This window comes from Hyla sarda, chromosome 4, assembly GCF_029499605.1.
Source record: "Hyla sarda isolate aHylSar1 chromosome 4, aHylSar1.hap1, whole genome shotgun sequence".
Taxonomy (NCBI): Eukaryota; Metazoa; Chordata; class Amphibia; order Anura; family Hylidae; genus Hyla; species Hyla sarda.
Genome location: NC_079192.1, coordinates 268,355,463 through 268,373,161, shown reverse-complemented (window position 1 = coordinate 268,373,161; position 17,699 = coordinate 268,355,463). Strand labels below are relative to the sequence as shown.

General features: G+C 43.2%; 1 protein-coding gene across 3 annotated transcripts in view; it reads right to left on the bottom strand.

Annotated features, from left to right (window-relative positions):
- Nucleotides 1–6,711: 6,711 nt before the first annotated feature.
- The window catches only part of TSPAN8 (tetraspanin 8), a 68,174-nt gene continuing 57,186 nt past the window's right edge, over nucleotides 6,712–17,699 (bottom strand). For all 3 annotated transcript variants that reach the window (XM_056569378.1, XM_056569376.1, XM_056569377.1), the window contains exons 7-8: nucleotides 15,022–15,105; nucleotides 6,712–7,296 (exon numbers count right to left, since the gene is read on the bottom strand). In XM_056569378.1, the coding sequence (XP_056425353.1) occupies nucleotides 7,243–7,296; nucleotides 15,022–15,105 (138 nt within the window). In that variant the 3' untranslated portion in view covers nucleotides 6,712–7,242. The remainder of the gene's footprint in view (nucleotides 7,297–15,021; nucleotides 15,106–17,699) is intronic.

The following is a 17,699-nucleotide window of genomic DNA, read 5'->3' as shown; positions in this document are numbered from 1 at the left end:
AGAAAGCCTCAATAGGGGTGTAGAACACTTTGCTTTGTTCTAACATGCATATAGAGTGTGCTGGGGTAGTAAAAGAATACTGTTCTTCAGAATGACATGCAGATTACAGGCATCGCTTTTAGAATCACTGCCTCAGAGCGGCACAATGACAGAGCCTGGAGGTGGCATCATTATGAGGACACCATATAGTGGCTGAATGACACAGTGTGGATATGACTGAAGCATGAGGAGACCATATAGTGGCTGAATGACACAGCGCTGAGGTGTTGGCAGCATGAGGAGACCATATAGTGGCTGAATGACACAGCATGGAGATGTTGGGAGCATGAGGAGACAATATAGTGGCTGAATGACACAGCTTGGATGTTGCTGAAGCATGAGGAGACCATATAGTGTCTGAATGGCCCAGCCTGAAGATTTAGGGTAGCTACTAGCTAATGCTACCATAAAAAATTTTTAGGCCCAGACCTAGGCCCAGCAGCATCAGTAAACCATATATTGGCTGAATGGCACAGCCTGGAGTTGGAAGCAGCATGAGTAGACACCAGGGCTTCACAGTCCCTAAGAATAAAATATGAATTTTGAAATTTAAATTGAAGATTTAGGGTAGCTAGTGCTACCATAAAAAAAATTAGGACTAGACCAAGCAGCATCAGTAAACTATTTATTGGCTGAATGACACAGCCTGGAGTTGGCTGAAGCATGAGGAGACCACATAGTGTCTGAATGGCACTGCCTGGAGTAGGCAGCAGCATGAGTAGATACCAGGTCTTCACAATCCATGAGAATAAAAGTTGAATTTTGAAATTTAAATTGAGGATTTTTAGGCCCAGGCCCAGCAGAATAAGTAAACCATATATCGGCTGAATGACACAGCCTGGAGTTGGCTGAAGCATGGGGAGACCATATAGTGGCTGAATAGCACCGCCTGGAGTTGGCTGAAGCATGAGAAGACATCGTATAGTGGCTGAATGACACAGCCTGGAGTTGGCTGAAGCATGACGAGACCATATAGTGGCTGAATGGCACAGCCTGGAGTTTGCAGCAGATGAGGAGACAATAGTGCCTCACAATCTCTAAGAATACAATTTTTTGAACTTTCCATTGAAGATGTATGGTACCTAGTGCTACCATAAACATAGATAGATAATAGGCCCAGCAGCATCACTAAACCATGTAATTGCTAAATGACACTGACTAGAGCTGGCTGAAGCATCAGTAAACCATATATTGGATGAATGGCTTAGCCTGGAGGTGGCTGAAGCATCAGTAAAACATATATTGGATGAATGGCATAGCCTGGAGGTGGCTGAAGCATGAGGATACCATATAGTGAATGAATGAGCCTGAACAGCCTGGAGGTGGCATCAGGAGTCCTGAAAGGGACCCTAATGCAAGGAATTTCTGAAACTGGGGACCAGCACCTTAATTATGTTTTGCAGTATCCATGGCAGCACAATGAGAGAGCCTGAAGGTGGTAGCATCAGCATGAGGAGACTATAGAACAGCACAATTAAAGAGCCTGGAGGTGGCAGCTTCAGCATGATGACACCATATGTCAGCACAATGACAGTGCCTGGAGGTGGTAGCATCCGCATGAGGAGACCATATGGTGGCACAATAACAGAGCGTGGAGACGGTAGCATCAGAATGAGGAGAACCTAGAGCAGCACAATGAGAGAGCCTGGAGGTGGCAGGATCAGCATGAAGAGACCATAGAGCAGCTCAATTAGAGAGCCTGAAGGTGGCAGCCTCAGCATGAGAAGACCATATGGTGGCACAATGACAGAGTCTGGAGGTGATAGCCTCAGCATGAGGAGACCATATGGTGGCACAATGACAGAGTGTGGAGGTGGTAGCATTAGCATAAGAAAACCATAGAGCAGCAGAATGAGAGAGCTTGGAGGTAGCAGCATCAGCATGAGGAGACCATATGGCGGCACAATGACAGAGCCTGGAGGTGGTAGCATTAGCATGAGGAGACCATAGAGCAGCACAATGACAGAGCCTGGAGGTGGTAGAATTAGCATGAGGAGACCATAGTGCATCACAATGACAGAGCCTGGAGGTCGCAGCTGCAACATAAGGGCCATGCCAACTGAGGGTTGAGTCTGAGGAACCCACTGACTGTTGACTGGGGGTGTCAGATGTCACTTGGGATGAAGTGGATGACCGAGTGAACCTCACTTGGGATGAAGTGGATGACCGAGTGAACCAATCAATATCGTCTGCTGGGTTGCTGGTCGCAACACGACTTCTAGGTTAAACTGGGAGTTCAGACCTCTCACTGCGACTCAGGCTGCCACACACCCCTACTCTGCTGCGACCTCTGCCTGCTCCTGATGAATTTAGGCCTCTGCCACTCCTCTGTGCACGTCCTGGCACTAATCTGCCTGACATACTTAGAGCGTATATGAGGGGAGTACAATACGCTTTACTATGCTTAAAACAGTATTTGTGTAGAACAGCAGCAGGGGTGTACTATTGACTGTCCTTTCACAGTATGTAGGCCCTTGACAGATTACCAGGTACAAAATAGTACACTACTTAGATGTAGGTATATGATATGCACTTATGAGGGCAGAAAAATGCGCTAAAGTACGCTTAATAAACGTATTGGAGTAAAACACCAGCTGGTGATAACTTTTGGCTGTCCTTTCACAGTATGTAGGCTCTTGACAGATTAACGGGCACAAAATAGTACACTACTTAGATGTAGACATGTGGTATGCACTTATGAGGGCAGAAAAATGCGATACAGTATGCTTAAAAAAAATTATTTTAGTAAAACACCAGCTGGTGATTACTTTTGCCTGGACTTTCACAGTATCTAGGCCCTTGACAGATTAACAGGCACAAAATAGAACACCACTTAGATGTTCGTATGTGGTATGCACTTATGAGGGCAGAAAAATGCGGTACAGTACGCTTAAAAAAACTTATTTTAGTAAAACACAAGCTGGTGATTACTTTGGCCTGGACTTTCACAGTATCTAGGCCCTTGACTGATTAACAGGTACAAAATAGTATACTACTCAGATGTAGGTATGTGGTATGCACTTATGAGGGCAGAAAATGCGCTACTGTACGCTTAATAAATGTATTGGAGTAAAACACCAGCCGGTGATTACTTTTGCCTGGACTTTCACAGTATCTAGGCCCTTGACAGATTAACAGGCACAAAATAGAACACCACTTAGATGTTCGTATGTGGTATGCACTTACGAGGGCAGAAAAATGCGGTACAGTACACTTAAAAAAACTTATTTTAGTAAAACACAAGCTGGTGATTACTTTGGCCTGGACTTTCACAGTATCTAGGCCCATGACAGATTAACAGGTGCGAAATAGTACACTACTTAGATTTACGTATGAGGTATGCATTTATGAGGGCAGAAGAATGTGGTACAGTACACTTAAAAAAACGTATTTTAGTAAAACACCAGCTGGTGATTACTTTGGCCTGGATTTCACAGTATCTAGGCCCTTGACAGATTAACAGGTACAAAATAGTACACTGCCTATATGTATGTATGAGGTATGCACTTATGAGGGCAGAAAAATGCGCTATTGTACACGTAATAAACATATTGGAGTAAAACACTAGCCGGTGATTACTTTTGGCTGTCCTTTCACAGTATGTAGGCCCTTGACAGATTAACAGGCACAAAATGGTACACCTCTTAGATATAGGTATGTGGTGTGCACTTATGAGGGCAGAAAAATGCGGTATAGTATGCTTAAAAAAACGTATTTTAGTAAAACACCAGCTGGTGATTACTTTTGCCTGGACTTTCACAGTATCTAGGCCCTTGACTGATTAACAGGTACAAAATAGTATACTACTTAGATGTAGGTATGTGGTATGCACTTATGAGGGCAGAAAAATGCGCTACTGTACGCTTAATAAATGTATTGGAATAAAACACCAGCCGGTAATTACTTTTGGCTGCCCTTTTACAGTATGTAGGCCCTTGACAGATTAACAGGTATAAAATAGTACACTACTTAGATATACGTATGTGGTATGCACTTCTGAGGACAGAAAAAAACTTATTTTTGCACAACACCAGCAGAACACAACAGTGCTGCAGCACAAAAAATACTGAATACTAAACACAAAATTTCACTCTGTCAAAGACTATTAGCAATGGACTGCTTGGTATTATACCATCTACAGACTAGTATAACCTGCAGATGATTTGTTGTGGAACAAAGACACAGAATTGTGCTGAAAAATTATTCCTTCCTCCTCTGCTAAGGTTTATGAATTTGAAGCAGCTTGTTGAAATGTATGAGGCAACACACAGCTATCTGCCCTTCTCTGTAATACAATGCTGAAGAAAGTGACTGGGAGGTTAATGGCTGCAGTAAAAATCCTTTTCAATGGAAAAAACACTGCTCTGTCCACCAGAATGCTGATGTGACTAGGATGTGAAACACTGCTGGAATGAACTTTTCGGTGCAACACACAAACACAGCGATGTCTTTCCTATCTGTATGCAGTGTAATGAATGATATGATGAGCCGCAAAATGGCTGCCGATTATATAGGGCTGTGACATCACAGGGATTACTGGCTGCTGATAGGCTGCATCCTGCATGGGATTCAGGGTAATTCCGCTTACTTCCCTTCCCGCCTTCCCAGTGTTCCTTGCCCATGTACTGACATGTGGATCCGCCATTTTAGATGCCCTGGAACCTGGACAGCAGGAAATGTAGTTTAACGAAGCGATTTGCACAATTGAATTATGACGATATTCGCATTCATTGAAATGCCTGAAATTTCTAATGAATTCGGGTTCGTCAGCTTCGATTCGCTCATCTCTAATTATAGATGTATGTAAGTATCATAGATGTGTGTATGTGTTATAGATGTGTGATCTATCATAAATACACACATCTATCATACATATGTAACAAGAACAGTAATCCTGCACTCACCGCAATCCACCTCTGTTATAGAGAAGGCGTCATTGAGGAGAAGGGGCTTGCACTGGGGCTCATAGGCGTGCCTCTGAGCCCCCGTGCAAGCCCCTTCTTCTCCATGACACCTTCTCTTTACCAGTGGTGGATTGCGGTGAGTGCAGGGTTACTGTTTTTGTTACATGGGTATTATCGATCTATGCCTTTTCACCTCCGTGCATCACCACACCATCCTGTGGACATTATGGGAATCTGAGTTCTTTGGGCTGATTACTCCATGTAATAGTGATTGCAAGTGGGCATTTTTGTTCCCGATTAGTGCCTCCTATCACTATTTCTGTATCTAAGTTACCGTATACACACATCTATCATTCACACACATCTATTCTACATACACAGGTCTGTCATACACACACCTCTATCAAACATACATAGACACATCATGCATACATACACACATACATCCAGACATACATATACACAGCATATAGACATACATATACACATCATACATATACACACACTTCCTACATACACACATCATACATATACACATAAAATATTCACATACATATACACACATCATATATATAGATACACCCATCCCCTAATCCTCCGTGTCCTTATCAATCCTCATCACCCCATAACCCCACGCCGCACCTCTCCTCATAAATACAATAACCCCCACACCTCTCCTCATCATTACCATGACCCCCCACCGCACCTTCCCTTATCACTATCATAACCCCCGCCGCACCTCTCTTCATCACTACCATAACCTCCCGCCACACCTCCCCTCATCATTACCATAACCCCCCCGCCGTACCTCCCCTTATCACTACCATAACCCCCCCGCCGTACCTCGCCTTATCACTACCATGACCCCCCCGCCGTACCTCCCCTTATCACTACCATAACACACCCATCGCACCTCCCCTCATCACTACCATAACCCCCCCGCCATACTATCCCTCATCACTACCATAACCCCCCGCCGCACCTCCCCTCATCACTACCATAACCCCCAGCCGCACCTCTCCTCATCACCCCCATAACTCCCTGCTGCACCTCTCCTAATCACTACCATAACCCCTCCACCGTACCTCCCCTTATCACTACCATAACCCCCACCGCACCTCCCCATATCACTACCATAAACCCCACCGCACCTCCCCTCATCACTACCATAACCCCCCACAGCACCTCCCCTCATCACTACCATAACCCTCCCACAGCACCTCCCCTCATCACCCCCCATAACCACCTGCTGCACCTATCCTCATCACCCCCATAACCCCCCGCCACATCTCTCCTGATGACCCACTACTCCCATCAGCTCCTGGCCTGTCCGGCCCTGCCCTGATTTTTAAAGGGCCCACGCCATAGAAAAACGTACAGCCTGCTGCAGTTACATGTAGGAGAGTGGTAGGGGGCCCTGCAGGTTACATCACTGCTCCACTGATAGGACGGGACGCAGGGGAGCGTGAGAGGAGAGGGAGGTACGTTCCTCTTTGCTCTCCTCCCCTTATGTAAGTGCAGCTGCAGCCCCAGCTCCGACCTGTCAGTCCCATAACATCTTCTGGCAGGCTACACGCACCAGAAGACGCCGGCGGTGGTAAAATGAAAATAAAATATGGCACAGCTATAGCCCCTTTAGCCAGCCCCTGGTTACAACACTGTGTATAATGGCCATTATACCAGGAGCAAAGACAGAAAGCAAAGCACATAGATTTATGAAGTCACAATATGTTTCTAGATCCAATTTTTACAGTTCCATTTATTTGTTTTGTTATATTTTTAAACTTAAAAAATGGATAAAAAAAAACAACCTTGAATTAATCTTCATACTTACCACTAGTCTAAATATGACTATTTTAAAACCCATTGCATACAGAGCATTGTATTCTATCAAATCTTTGTTACAGTAATTATTAAACAGAATTGTTTTATTAAGGTCATAATAAACATAAGTCTTAATAAAAAAACAAAAAAATAATAACAAATAATAACAAAGTAAAAAAAAAAAATTAACCAAAGGAACTAAGGAAACTAAAATTGAGAAACATGAAAATGTTTTAGATCCTAAATGTTGTATACATTGTTCTAACTAAAGAAGAGATATTTGGTCATCTGCACAGATTTAGTATTTATTGACTGTCTATTGAATAGATGGTGCATTACAATATATACTGCATATATCATCTAGTATATTACAATAAACAGTTATGAGAATAAAAAAGAAGAAATGCCTAAAGCAATAGCTGGTATATTGAGGTGAATGGTTTGCCTTGTATAGCTTGATGTGATGAAGGTCTCCTTATTTCTTTCCTATCTGACAATATAAAGTCATGGAAAATCCAAGGCCAAAAAGCTGTAAAAAAAACACAAAAATAACATAAGGATTGTTAACAAAGCATAATCGGGGAGATTTATTAAAACCTGTCTAAAGGAAAAGTTGCAGAGTTGCGCCTAGCAACCAATCAGATTGCTGCTTTAATTTCTCAGAGGCCTTTTTAAAAATGAAAGTAGCAATCTGATTGGTTGCTTTGGGCAACTCAGCAACTTTTCCTCTGGACAGGTTTTGATAAATCTCCCCCAATGTGTGTATGTCAATGCACATGTGAAACATGGTCCATCAAAACTTGCAGTTAAACTTACTGCCAATCTTGAGCTTCAAAGGGATATGTATGTCAGTATTTAGGAGATGATAACCTACTGTTAAAGGGGAATTGACAGGCAGTTTACCTGCACTAAACTCAATGCACATGGTTATAGTGCTGATGAACAGGAGCAGAATGAGATATAACTTACAGTAATTGGACCAGTGGTTGAGATGTCATGGCCCTATGATGGATGGGCATAGAGAGGAGGCAGGAAAGCTTGTCAAGCCAGAGAAGAGCTATAGCAAGACAGCAACGGAGGACCATAACTTCTCAACCACTGGACTCATTTCTGTTAGTTATACCTCATTCTACTCCTGTTCCCCACCACTATGCATTGGGTTAAGTGCGGGTGAACAGCCTGTTAGTTTCCCTTTAACTTTTTTTTTTAGCCCTTGCTACTTCGCTGCTTTTGATATTAGCTAATCTCCATTAGCCATAATCCAAAGCCGTAGCTTGTATACAGAGTTTACAGGGAGTTTGTGATAGTCTAAAATGCACACCCCTGCCTCAGCATTGGTTCAACCACTGTCCCTACTCCTGCAGCTCCGCTTCTTCAGCTTGGCTAGTGTGTTTTGTTTTTTTCTACATTGTAGATTAATATTGAAGATATGAAAACTATGAAGGAACACATGGAATTAAAGGGATTTGTGCTCAGGGCTTAAAACGTGAGTACTTACCTGAAACATCTTACACAACACATAAATACCATATAAACATAACAAGCGGTTTGAAGTGTGCCATGACCGCGAACAGGGGCACGCCTGTAGAGGGCATACTTTTTGGTAAAAAGTAAAGAAAAAGGGGGGGTTGGGTGGGTTGTGAAAACACAAGACACACCCAGAGGAAGGGTATTGTGGTCCTTAAATAGGCTCACGTCCCTCTCACAAATACAGCCCTGCAGGCTTTAATACTTGTGAAACATCTTACACAACACATAAATACCATATACACATGACAAGCAGTTTGAAGTGTGCTATGACCGCACCTGTAGATGGCAAAAAGCAAGACAAGTAGGTATAATGAGCATTCATTTTGAACCAACATTACATAGCCAAAACTTTGAAGACTTGTGACAATTCCACCTACCCATGGATTCAATAATATGTGCCGGGACCTTGTGCTGTGATGCCGCCAAGGCAGCACCAATTCTAAACGAATGCCCGAGAGAGAGGCAGGATTGTGACCCAGGGTTTTTTCTACACACCGAACATGCTTGATAAACTTACTGGTTGTTAAGCAGCATTGTTAAAGGAAAGCAGTGGTGCACTACCAGGACTAACATTTTATCAAAATTATTTTATATATGCTAGATCAACCATCAATTTAAACATTTAAACTCCCTCCTGGGAAAAGGGGAAGGGGTGCATGGCAGGAGAGGGTGCCATTCCCTCAAAGTAGCATACAACAAAAAACACAAATAGCCAGCACAACTACATGATATACGAGTGCATGCTGCTGTGGCAAATGCAAAGTATACAAACAAAAATTGCAGCGGCACATTTTATCAAAATGTTTTTATATTTTTTTAAAGGCTCTCAGCGCACTTTTTGATCAAAACGTGTCCCCCATCCACCACGTGGAGGCGGCCATTTTCGGATGGTCCCTAACATACATTATGAGTCTAATACTCACAACTCTCACCTCGGCTGTGCATATGGCCTCTTGACTGGGTGACATGCTAGATCAACCATCAATTTAAACATTTAAACTCCCTCCTGGGAAAAGGGGGAGGGGTGCATTTTTGTGTTTGTATACTTTGCATTTGCCACAGCAGCATGCACTCGTATGTAGTTGTGCTGGCTATTTGTGTTTTTTGTTGCATTACCAGGCCTGTCAGCTAGGGCACTGAGTAAGGTATTGAAAATGTGTGCAGGACACCACTTCTGACCGGTTGACCGGTGGAAATACCGTACCTGAACTTCTGCGCTAGAAGTCTTGGCGGACAATAGAGTTAACAGGTACACATTATCCTTTAGAGCTAATTGGAACTTGGTCAGGGATGTGGACTTGAGGTTGGGACTGGAGAACCCCCATGGCCATAAGAACCCGTAGAAGGCTAAATATATTGCTGCTTTAATTACCAAGCTGTTTATGAACCCAAAGGGGGATTGGTCTAATACATCTGACATGTTTCTAAACAACTCTCCTGAAACTGGAAAACGAGACAGGGGCCTGGGGACTGTCTTATTTAGATGCCTTTCAGTATGGCCCTGATCGGATGAGCGGTGAACAATGAAAGTCTGCTCGGGAACTGCATAGATAAATGATGCTGAACCCCCGCTAGGAATATTTTGATGGTACTATGAGATAGTTTCAAGTTATAATGGCAAAAAGCAACAAAGCACACTAGGTGTTCAATATGATCAGAAACAGCTGTCGTATGCATTTTGATGAAATTTTGATAGCTATTCCATCCTACATCATAGGACCTCTTAGTGTTGGTGGCCAGAGAATCTCTGATGAGGCCATCTGCCAGTTTTTTGTACAATACTAGTCCATCATTAGAGCCTGGAGCGAACAGGCATGCCCACCTGATCTGCTTCCGGTATGGTCTGAAAGAAAACGTTAAAATTCAGCCTCGATAGTGCATCAGCTGCAATGTTCCTTGACCCCTGAATATGTGCTGCCGTAAAATGAAACTTATGACTAAGAGCAACCCAAACCAACCTTCTCAAAAATTTCATAACCAGTTCTGACTTTGACTGGCCTCTATTTAAAATCTCCACCATGGCTCGGTTGTCACATATAAACATTACAGTTTGATTTACCCAAGAATGACCCCAAACCAAAGCAGCTGCCACTACCGGGAAAATCTCAAATGCAGACTGCCAAACATACTCTTGACCTGATCTGGCCATGCGTCCCCTAACCATTGGTCATTGCATATTGCTGCGAAACCTATGTTGGATGAAGCATCGGTGAATAACTTTGGAGAAGAATCGGAGGGTAGAAAAAATTAGATGCCATTCCAATCAGAGAGGAAAATCTGCCACATCGCTAGCTCTGCCTTTGTGGCTGCACCTAGGGACACTACACTATCCTGATTGGGCGCTGAGGACTTTACCTCTAGTAATCTGGAAATAAATGACCATCTCTGTGGTATAATCCTCATAGCAAAGCTAACATCCCTAAAAGACTCTGTAACTAGGCCTTGTTACTTACCTGTGATCTGTTGAAACAAGAAATGGTCTCTCTGATCCTAACAAGTTTGTCTTATGGTAACCTGGCCTCCATCCTCTCTGCATCTAAAATTATGCCTAGGAAAGTCAACACATGGGAAGGGCCTTCTATCTTGCTGGGGGAGACCGGGACTGCTAACTGCTGAAACAAGGTGAGTAAATCTGTGAGTTGATGGGGACAGACTGCGGACCTTCTAATAAGGAAAATCATCTAAATAATGAATTACATATTCTCTAGGATCCAATGAAGGGCTATGACCAATTGGTCAAACAACCCCAGGCTGCTTTTCGACCCGCATGTTAACTTGACCACAAAATAGTACAGCTCTTCCCACTTAACCCCGTACCATTGCCATAACTCTTTTTTCACAGGAAAAAATTTAAAAGCATCAGCTATGCAATGATCTGTATTGCCTCATCAATTGATGCATATTTCATGCTAAACTCCTCTGACATGATTAGTAAATTCCGGCTAGGAACCATGGGAAGAATGAGGCGCTGACAAATCGTAGATGAATCTCTTCTTTTTATTGAACTTGTCGGACACTATACCTATGGTGCTGACTGTCCAACAGGAGAAGGGTGAAGAAACAAATGGACCGATCATGAAACCTTTGTCCACCTCATTTTTTGGGGAAATGGACTGGCAGTATGTGCAGTTTGTGCTCTCAGCCCGGCAAAATGCCTGCAGAATAGTTCAGTATCCATTCTGGCCCAGTTAGCTTCTTTATTGTGTGGAATCAAAGCTGCAGCTGCTGTTGAGCTGCCATACTTCATGCTGAAATCTGCAACATTGAATAGGTATGTGTCCAACTCCTGGCGTCTGGCTGGCCTGACAGATCACACCACGTCCCGGTACATACTGAATGCCACCACAAACTCAGAGATGCTCAGCTTCCTACTAATCCGGCATCCTTGCTCTTAAACATCACAGCCACCTCCCCACAAGTGACTGTTTTGGTATCAGTAGGGTCATGGGAAGGTATCGGTAACACTACACCTGCAACTAACCTCCAAACCTCAAAAAGCAATGTCCCCAAGAGCTATGCCCTGAAACAACAATTATCAATTATCACTAAAAGTGGGCCATAAGAAATGTAATGATGCCAGTAACTGAAAGTGTGCAGGAGATTTGAGCTGAAATGGCTGAAATGAAAACTGTCATGCTGTGACCGAAAGTTTCAAGAAAGTGATGGTTGCGTAAAAGCAGTATGTATTGTTTTGTAGTTATTAATTTTTCATTGTAAAGAAGACTATGCATGTATCAAGACGTATGAGATATTGCTCTGAAGATGTGTCAGTAACAATATAATGCAAGTAACTTCCACCTGAAGACGTGTCCTGTATGATGGGCAAGTCATTTATGCTATGTGAACGATATTGCTCTGAAGACTTGTCAGTAACAATATAATGCAAGTAACTTCCACCTGAAGACGTGTCAGGTATGATGGGCAAGTCACATATGCTACCACCATGTGAATGATATTGCTCTGAAAATGTGCCAGTAACGATGTGATGCAAGTAAGTTCCACCTGAAGAGTGAATCAGGTATGATGGGCAAGTTACCTAAGCTTTTTTTTTTTTTTTTACTTATTTATTAAAATTTTTACCCCTTTTTTCAAGCATGAGTGGGAAATGCTCTGAAAGAGTGTCAGAAAATACTATGTAAGGAAGTCCCACGTGAAAATGTGATAGGTAAGATGAGACAGCTGGATATTCTAAAGATATGACTATGCAAAGCAGATAACGAACACTGTAATGTTGCAACGGACCAGTAATAGTAAATGCAAGCACCCTGCATTTCTGCATATGTAAATGTATATATATACATTTTTTTTATAAATTACACACCTGTATCTGGAAAACGCTGGTGATGAATAAGTCCCAGAATACTCTAAACCACACGAATCCAAACTACAGAAACAATAATAATGACCATAAGATGCGGGAACTAGAGCAGACAACCAGCTCTACATACACCCCATGGGTCAAGTTGATGAGACCAACCTTGTGACCCCCCTAAGAGGACACCTGCTGAGAAGTAAGTAAGTTTGGGCCTTGAAGTGTACCACCACCTGTGGAAAGACCCAATTATACCCATCTGCATGTTTATTCAATTGAGCACATAGTGTTACATACTAATACCTACTCAATAAAATAACATTACATATGAATAAGCAATTCGCGGCCCTGCGAGCTTTCTGTTCCCTTGCCTAAGCGGAATGACTGCTCTGCAGCAACAGAACATGCTGCCCCAGAGCTGGCGAGTTTTGAATTTCCTTCCCCCAGCGTGTGACGCCAGGGAAGGGAAACACTGTGCGCACCCACACAGAGCGGAGGCAAAAACTCACAGCACGCCGATGACCTGCGTCAGCAGCGTGCAGCTGCAGCACCTGATGAACGCTGCGCAAGACTGACGTAGTGACGTGCGCCCAGCACCAGGGGCTCTGCTGGAGGTGCTACAGAGTGGAGTGGACTTGAGAATGGGCAGACCCTGTGTCGGAAGATGTGGCCCCGAATTTGTGAGTGCATAAATAACAAGCCTGAATCCCCAATGACAATAAACAGCACTACCCAAGGGCAGCAGATGAGTAAAAAAAAAACACCGCCACATGGGACAGAGTGTAGTAAGGACAGGTAAAGCCACGGTGGGCATACAAAAAATCCACGGTGGGGGCGGGAAAGAACCATGCTGTTACCCCCGTATTAACGAGGTAACAGCACTTACCTATCCTGGCCTACTGACTAACGTTGTACGAAACCACAAACACGAACTCCTCTTCCTCCAAACGCAAACTGCTCTCCCTCCAAACGTAGTAACTAACAGCAGTGCTTCTGGTAACAGAGAACACTGCAAACACAAGACACGCCCAGAGGAAGGGGATTGTGGTCCTTAAATAGGCTCACGACCCTCCCACAAATAGAGCCCTGCAGGCTTTAACACTTGTTACCTTTATTTGCTGTTAAGAGCTGCAGAAACAGTTGTATAGCTATTAAGGTATAAAAACAAACTGTATCTTTCCAGTGCTTACCAAATTTCTTAGCCACATGTCAGGAAGGGAAAGAGCCAAGCAACTCAAATCTCTCAGCAAAGAGCCCTGGATGTAATTTAAGGAGATGCTGGGAGGTGAGAGAGGAGGTGTGCCAGCCTGTGGCTTTTATCAGCAAATACAGCTGACATCACAGTGCCCAGAGCTAGATTCGCAGCACTGCCCATGCCCCAAGAAACTAATGTTAGTGCGGGTGATATTGCAGATAGATTTCCTTTTAGGCCAAAATGGGCTGTGTCCTTAAGGGGTAAGTAGTAAGCAAGAAAGCATTACACCTGAATGTTTTATATTTTAATGTCTTCAAAGTAGGTCCATTTTGCTTTGATGCAGCTTTGCAAACTCTTGGCATTTTATCAATCAGTTTCACAATGCAGTCCAACAGACTTCAACAAGTTCCCAGCCAGGCACACTGAAAACTTGTTGGCTGCTTTTCCTTCATTCTGCAGAACTCTGCAACTCTGTTCACATGTTAACGTTTCCAGTAGCATCCACACCTAGGGCTCCGGGGTGTACAGAACTATGTACTGGAACCCCCTATCAGTATTGTATCTGTCTTTTGGGAGCTACTAGGGTGACAATATTCTTATGATACCTACCTATATAATGGTTTCAGGGTCTCTAGTGGACGTGGGACTCCGTGTCCATCCTCTATCTGAGTAACTCTTCTGTGTACCAATCCTACCTTTGAATTTCACAAGTGACTATCTCAAACACATTGTGAAGGCAAAAATTTGAAGAATATAAAATATAATTTATATTCTGGTTTGTCTAACACTCTTTTGTTTTACTACCTGATTCTATACGTGCTTCTTCATAGTTTTCATGTCTTCAATATAAAATATACAAAAAAAAAAAACACAAAACCATGAAATGAAAAGGCATGTTCAACCTTTTGACTGGTACAGTTGTCCCATCCAACAGTCATACACATTTCCATTTGTTCTCAACATCTTAATAATATTTTAAATGTTCAACAGAGAGTTTCAGACTGTTATAATTTTAGTGTTTTATTGTACAGTATTTTATTGTACTGTACAGTCCAGACCCAAAAAAAAAAAATGCCAATTTACTGTTGAGTTATGCCAAAATGCAAATTTAGCACTGTTAAAGGGACAAACTGACTGAAAATGTGCTTACTACCTTTCATGAAAAACAAATGACTAGACATGTGGCCTGTAAACAACTTGAGAACCATAAGCATTACCTCAACCACTGCCAGCCCAAACGCAATTCCAATGATGATTAAAAGATGTTTTTTGAAGTAGTCAACAAGTACTGAAAAACATGTCTGTGGGAGAAATGAAATGTATGTCAATTATCTGTATAAAATTAACAACAATAATAGTGTTCACAGTACAAAGGGAATTTATCAGCGGGTTAGGGCATTCTAACTGAACAGAGTAAAGCTATGCTGCAGACCTGTATGATAGCAGTATAGGAAAGTGCCATAAACACAGCATCGTGACCTTACTCCCATCTACAGGGATTAATCGCAAAAACTGTATATCTACAGGTTGTTACATAGCAGCAGACTAAAAAGCGTGTGCCATTAAAAAGCATTAGCCTTATAAAGTCACTGTAAGTTTATATTCCTGGTTCAAAAAACACATTATATGTTCCTAATTGTTAAATAGCAGGGAAGTAAAAAGTGTGTGCATGTGACACGCATCTGCCCTGTTAACACAGTTTTTGTAAATATTATTGGTTTCATCAAACATGAATTATATTTTCCTAGTTGTGCAACAGCAACAAAGTAAAAAGGGCATGAATGTGGCACGCATCTGTCCTGTTTACAAAGTTTTCATAAATATTATTGGTCTCCTCAAACGTATTATATTTTCTTAGTTGTGTGATAGCAGCAAAGTAAAAAGGCATGCATGTGAAAAATTATCAAAAAATCAAATTTATCAACCCATGGAGGTCTGGATATGGAGTCACACTCAAAGTCAGAGTGGAAAACCACACTACAGGCTGATCCAACTATGATGTAATGTCCTTAAAACAAGTCAAAATGAGGCTCAGTAGTGTGTGTGGCCTCCATGTGCCCGTATGACCGGGACTGGACTGTCTGTATATTAAACAAAATTGGTCCCAGTACTGATCCCTGAGGTACCCCACTGGTAACAAGACCTTGCTCTGAATATTCTACATTGACTACAACCCTCTGTTGTCTGTCATTCAGCCACTGCCTAATCAACTCAACAATATGGGAGTCCAAGCTCAATGACTGTAGTTTATTGATAAGTCTTCAGGAACTGCTGACACACTCCAGCCACATGAGGTCTAGTATTGTCTTGCATTAGGAGGATACCAGGGCCAGTAAATGGTCTAACAAGGGGTCTGAGGATCTCATCTCGGTACCTAATGGCAGTCAGGCTACCTCTAGCTAGCACATGGAGGGCTGTGCGGCTCCCCCAAAGAAATGCCACCCCACACTATTACTGACACACCGCCAAACTGGTGATGCTGGAGGATGTTGCAGGCAGCAGAACGTTCTCCACGGCATCTCCAGACTCGTCACGTCTGTCACATGTGCTCAGTGTGAACCAGCTTTCATCTGTGAAGGGCACAGGGCGCAAGTGGCGAATTTGCCATTCTTGGTGTTCTCTGGCAAATGCCAAATGTCCTGCACGGTGTTGGGCTGTAAGCACAACCCCCACCTGTGGACGTCGGGCCCTCATACCACCCTCATGGAGTCTGTTTCTGACCATTTAAGTGGACACATACACATTTGTGGCCTGCTGGAGATTATTTTGCAGTGCTCTAGCATGCTCCTTCTGCTCCTCCTTGCACAAAGGCAGAGGTAGTGGTCCTGCTGCTGGGTTGTTGCCCTCCTACGGCCTCCTCCACATCTCCTGATGTACCGGCCTGTCTCCTGGTAGCGCCTCCATGCTCTGGACACTACGCTGACAGACACAGCAAACCTTTCTGCCACAGCTCGCATTGGTGTGCCATCCTAGATGAGCTGCACTACCTGAGCCACTTGTGTGGGTTGTAGACTCTGTCTCATGCTACCACTAGAGTGAAAGCACTGCCAGCATTCAAAAGTGACCAAAACATCAGCCAGGAAGCATAGAAACTCAGAAGTGGTCTGTGGTCATCACCAGAAGCAGAAACACTCCTTTATTGGGGGGTGTTGCTAATTGCCCATAATTTCCACCTGTTGTCTGTTCCATTTGCACAACAGCAAGTGAAATTGATTGTCAATCAGTGTTGCTTCCTGAGGGGACAGTGTGATTTCACAGAAGTGTGAATGACTTGGAGTTACATTGTGTTGTTCAAGTTCATTTTTTTGAGCAGTGTATCTTCCCAGTTGTGTGATAGCAACAAAGTAAAAAGGGAGTGCATGTGAAACTCATCTGTCTTGTTAACACAGTTTTGTGAATATTCAGTTTAAAATACTCCAAAAATATGTCTGGTAAAGGAATTGTTCATCCAAGATGCTCTGTTTCCTCATCTCTGTGTTTGCTCCCCCCCCCCCCCCCCACTGCTAAATAGAGGGATAGCACTAGCCATGAGGAGAAGTTGTGTGTGCTACCAGTCACTCTAGTCTGCCATCACCCTTGCTGCTGCTAATTCTAGCCAGGCCTAGGCTGCCTGGCAAAATTTAGAAAACCAAGTCCACCATAGCCTTTGGTGCTGCTAACTTCAGCCAAGCCTGGGCTGCCCGGCAAAAAAATAAAATAAAAAATTTTAACCTCCTGCTGTCCGCAGGCTACTAAAACTCTCACCAATCTTCCTCTTTCTACTACAGGTCCCTTTAGTCTGCCATCACCCTTACTTGTGTTAACTCCAGCCAGGCCTGGGCCGCCTGGCAAAATTTGAAAGACCCAAATTGTTTAACCTCCTGCTGTCCGCAGGCTACAAAATCCCTTTAGTCCA